This window comes from Fulmarus glacialis, unplaced genomic scaffold (assembly GCF_000690835.1).
Source record: "Fulmarus glacialis isolate BGI_N327 unplaced genomic scaffold, ASM69083v1 scaffold20583, whole genome shotgun sequence".
NCBI lineage: Eukaryota > Metazoa > Chordata > Aves > Procellariiformes > Procellariidae > Fulmarus > Fulmarus glacialis.
In genome coordinates this window covers 3,081-7,131 of record NW_009203818.1, presented here as the reverse complement: position 1 = coordinate 7,131, position 4,051 = coordinate 3,081, and the positions used below count along the sequence as shown (strand labels likewise).

At 48.6% G+C, this 4,051-nt stretch overlaps 1 protein-coding gene across 1 annotated transcript in view; it reads left to right on the top strand.

Annotated features, from left to right (window-relative positions):
* The window catches only part of NLE1 (notchless homolog 1 (Drosophila)), a gene marked incomplete at its 5' end in the record, with an annotated part of 6,313 nt that extends 6,231 nt beyond the window's left edge, over positions 1–82 (top strand). Inside the window, one exon of the mRNA XM_009574775.1 lies at positions 8–82. Within this exon, the coding sequence (XP_009573070.1) occupies positions 8–82 (75 nt within the window). The remainder of the gene's footprint in view (positions 1–7) is intronic.
* Between the last annotated feature and the right edge of the window lie 3,969 nt (positions 83–4,051).

Sequence of the window (4,051 nt, the reverse complement as noted above, 5' to 3'; positions counted from 1 at the left end):
CTGCTAGGTGTATGCAACGGATTGGAGCCCAGATGGACAGAGGGTAGCGAGCGGAGGGAAGGATAAGTGTTTGCGGATGTGAGTAACCTGTTGTCTGTCCATAGAGGTTGTCACAGCTGCTCCATGTGTCCTTCAGAGCTGCAGTCACCTTGCAGAGATCTACACGGTTAGGGCATGATCTCTCCTTGCAGAGAGCACAGCGCTGGGCCAAATTCCAGCCCGGAGACCTGACCTCCCTCAGGGCAGGAACTGCTGCTGTCCCCTGGGAGATGACTAGAAAGCAGAGTCCCTCCAACTGAGCAGTCAGTGGTGAAATTTGACTCAGATGTTTTGGTTCCTGGAGAGGGAAAGGAACAGTTTGCACCAGTCGGTCAGACCCTTCCTTTCTCACCTTCCTCCGTCTCCCAGTTATGCAGACAGGCAAATTCCTGTGAGCTCGTTGCCATTTGACCATGGCTGATGAAAGAACCCTGTGCTGCTCTTGTATGGTACCTGCTGGGCCGTGTGGCAGCACTGGTGCTGGTCCACAGGGACATAGCAGCTCTTTCCATTTGCAGATGGCGTCGATAGGAGCAGCGACGCGAAGCCTCCGGTCCCCTCCTAAGCTGGCCTGCCCTCGGCACAGTCTGCCTGGGAGATCTGCGAGGTGATGGACGATGGAGGCTGACCTGAACATAACTCCCTGTTCCTGTTGGCTGCTCTCCCTCATGGACTCTTTCCTTATATTTATTTAAGGAAATTTTAATTCCAGTTCTCATTAAGAGCTGTGCTTTGCAGGATGATTTTCTCTGAACATCACAGGAGGGATATCTCATCTGCCTCCATCTCAACTGGCTTTTTATTGAAATTCCAGCCCTATAGTAGCCTGCCCCCTTAAAGGGGACCAGTGAAGGGTGGGGCAGCTCCTGCCCTTTCTTGCTGTGCGAAGAATCCTGCAGAGAAGAGGCTTTTAGTGGGAACAGAAAGGGTTGTCCTTGTGTGACCTTCAGAGAGGGAGAGAGGAAAGGGAAAATCCAGCACATCATTACATTGCAGAATTGTGCTCAGCTGCATGCCTGGGACAAAGCTCTGCTGAGAATAAGGTCTCGGGGCTTCTCGTTATTCCAGTAAGGTTTTGCACTTCCACTGAGCCCATTTCCCTGTTAGTGATTCTCCTCATCTACAGCAGCTAACCCCTTTGCTCATCTGTTCAGGGTGCAACAGGCATGGACTTCAAATGACTTCTAGAGCTCTGCTGAGTTTTCAGGTCTCGATGGCTCTTAGAAATGGGGGAATGAGGCATTTGTGCCTCTGAACAGGGGAAAGAGCGCCTGTTTCCCATTCACTGCCGGCTCAGGGGGGAAGGAAGGAAGGGGTGGGGAAGGGGAAGAATGGAGCAGGCATTTTGGGTGGTGTTTGTCCCTTGCCCTGGATACGTGCTGACAGCAGGGCTGGGACTGTCACAGTAAATGACAAAACTTCCATTGCACGGAGTTGGCTCCTTCTGGAATTTCTCAAGTGCATTTACTTGCCCAGTGGGTGAGAGGGATTCACGCTGTCAGTTACGTATTTCTAAGCTTGCTTATGAGCCTTTTTATAAGTCAATTCAGGCTTCCAACAATCATGAGGCAAATAGACCTGGATTTAGTGTTTATTTCCAGGATGGTTATAAAACAGTGAAAATCAAGATGTGATTAATAAGGAACAGAGATTATATTGTCAGATTTAGTTGCAGCAAGCTAGCGTGAAGACCGAAACATTCTCTATAGCTCTCATACTGCAGTTGCTACGATGATTACTACAACTCAGACAGGAGTTTGGGTCTCGGATGCTTCCCAGCTGCAGAAGATGCATTTTAGTACTTTATCCCTGCTGGCGGGATTGCTTTGGATAATTAAGAGGGGATGGTGCAGTAACGGCCATTTGCTTGTCTGCAGGTGTTCAGGTGAGCAAAAGACTGGAACAAAGGGTTAAATCTTTAATATGACTGAGAACAAATTGCGGTTCCTGTTGTTAGTACCGCTTTCTGCCAGCCAAATCAGCAGGCTCTATCTTCATGGGATCTTTTGGGAAGAACTCAATATCCTGTACCTGCTCTTTCATTAACGTGCTTCCTCCAGCTGGTTCTTGCTGATGGTGAAGGCCATGTTGCATCCATCTGCATAAACAAAACCTTTCGTAATTCACGAAGGTAAATGTTGTGGGACAGGGTGATTTAAAAACTGTAGCTGATAATTCTGCCTCCCCAGACTGCCATGCCCTTGGGAAGGAAAGAGGCACATGTGCAGCTGACGGATCTCTGGTAACAGCCAAGAAGCCTGCCTGTTTTGCAAGTTTTTTGGGCTGCCTGTGCTAAAGGAAACAATCCACCCTCGGGAATTCAGCTCTGTCTGTCCCCGGGTTTGACTTGCTGAAAGTGGCAGCTTCTGCAGCTGTGGAGTACGTGGCTCTTTCCGAGGGAAGAAACATCGTTCTCTGCTTCCTCTCCCAAAGTGCTGCACAGGGGTCTCTGTGCCCCGTTAATCCATGGTGCGTTTTGTGTTAGAAGTGGGGATGTATCAGAGCTGGGGGAAGTGATCCTGCCTGTGGGGACTGGCTTGGCTGTGCATGTGCATACGTGTATTTAAAGACCGCTTCCTTGTCCACTGATTTCCAAACCAAAGCAATTGCTGTGCCTTCGGGCCGTGCTCCTAACCTATACTAGCTCCTGCCACCCCTTCAGATTCTGTTTTTGTAATACTAAGCACCAAACAGAGCCTGATTAAAACCCGCCTTCCTAATGCTGGAGCAGAAAGCTTTTCCAAAGCAAAGTGAGACCTCTTTAAGAAAGAGAGGGCCTTGCAACTAAGTTCACACTAAAAGAAGCCATCTCAGCCTTAATCTTTCTGTGACCTGATAGCGGGTAGATTTTGAACCACACTGTGTGATGGGTTTGCACGGATACCAAATCGTATTTTCGTATCTAAGCAGCTGCTACTATTTTTATCATTCATACAGTACCGGCCTTCATGCATACTAAGTGCTGGCCCCGTTCCAGCTGTATTCCTAAGCAATCTCGTAACACTCCTCCCAGTTTTATTTGAATGCGGCATTTCCCGGGCCTGGCTCTGCAGTCTCCTGCCTGCTCTCGTGCACTGGGGAAGAGCTGCTGCCCTTTGCTTCGGGGCCGGCTCCTTTTTGGCAGGAGGCGAAGCAAGCGCGCAACCTCCCTCGCTCTCCTGGTGATGGTGATGTGAGCTTTAGTTAGCTAATTTTTAGAATTGCAGTTGCAGATTTGGGTCGATGGTGTTATTAATGCAGAAGACATTACTTTTTGTTAAAGGACAAATCTAGAAGGTAGACTGGAGCTTGCTGATTGCTTTTCCGGGAACCGTGTCACTAACCTTACAAGAAACCTACTGAAACACGAACTTTTCCAATGCTGTGTGATGGGAATCTCAGTATCTGCTGCTGTTTCGATCCAGTTTCACCCAAGTTACTTGTTAAGCATACCACACAGTTATGCCTACCACAGGGGCATTATTTTTTACTAGTAATATAGGAATAATTTTAAGCATATCTGGAAACTGTCCCGCAGAGCCCTCTGACACTTTCTTCTTTAAAACCTGTGATAGCTCAGCTGATGCCACCATTAATTTTGTTACAAATCCCCAATGGGAGGACAGTGACGATAAGGACTGGGAAGCATGCCAGTCCTCCGAGAAAGCTTTACCTGTCTCATAAATTCCTGGGTATGCTGGAGGGAGGGAGGGAAGGAGAGAAGAAAATGGTGAGAGCATGTAGGGTGAAGTGGGCTGTCTGGGATAGTGCTGGGATGAGCCGGACAGTGCCAGACTCCTGCCCTTGGGGGTTGATTTAGGTAAGTGAGGCCTTTGCATCCTTATGAAAACTGTTGTCAGGGCTGTGTGTTCTGCTTATCCACGCAGGAGGGCTGGGCAAGTGGTGTACATGTGCTCCCTGGGTCCTTGGAGCCATGCATTCATGTTCTGCTCGACTCAGCTGATCTGTCGATTATTTTCCCAGATCAGTAATTTAACTTCCATGTGCATGTTTATAGCCTGGGGAGAGATAC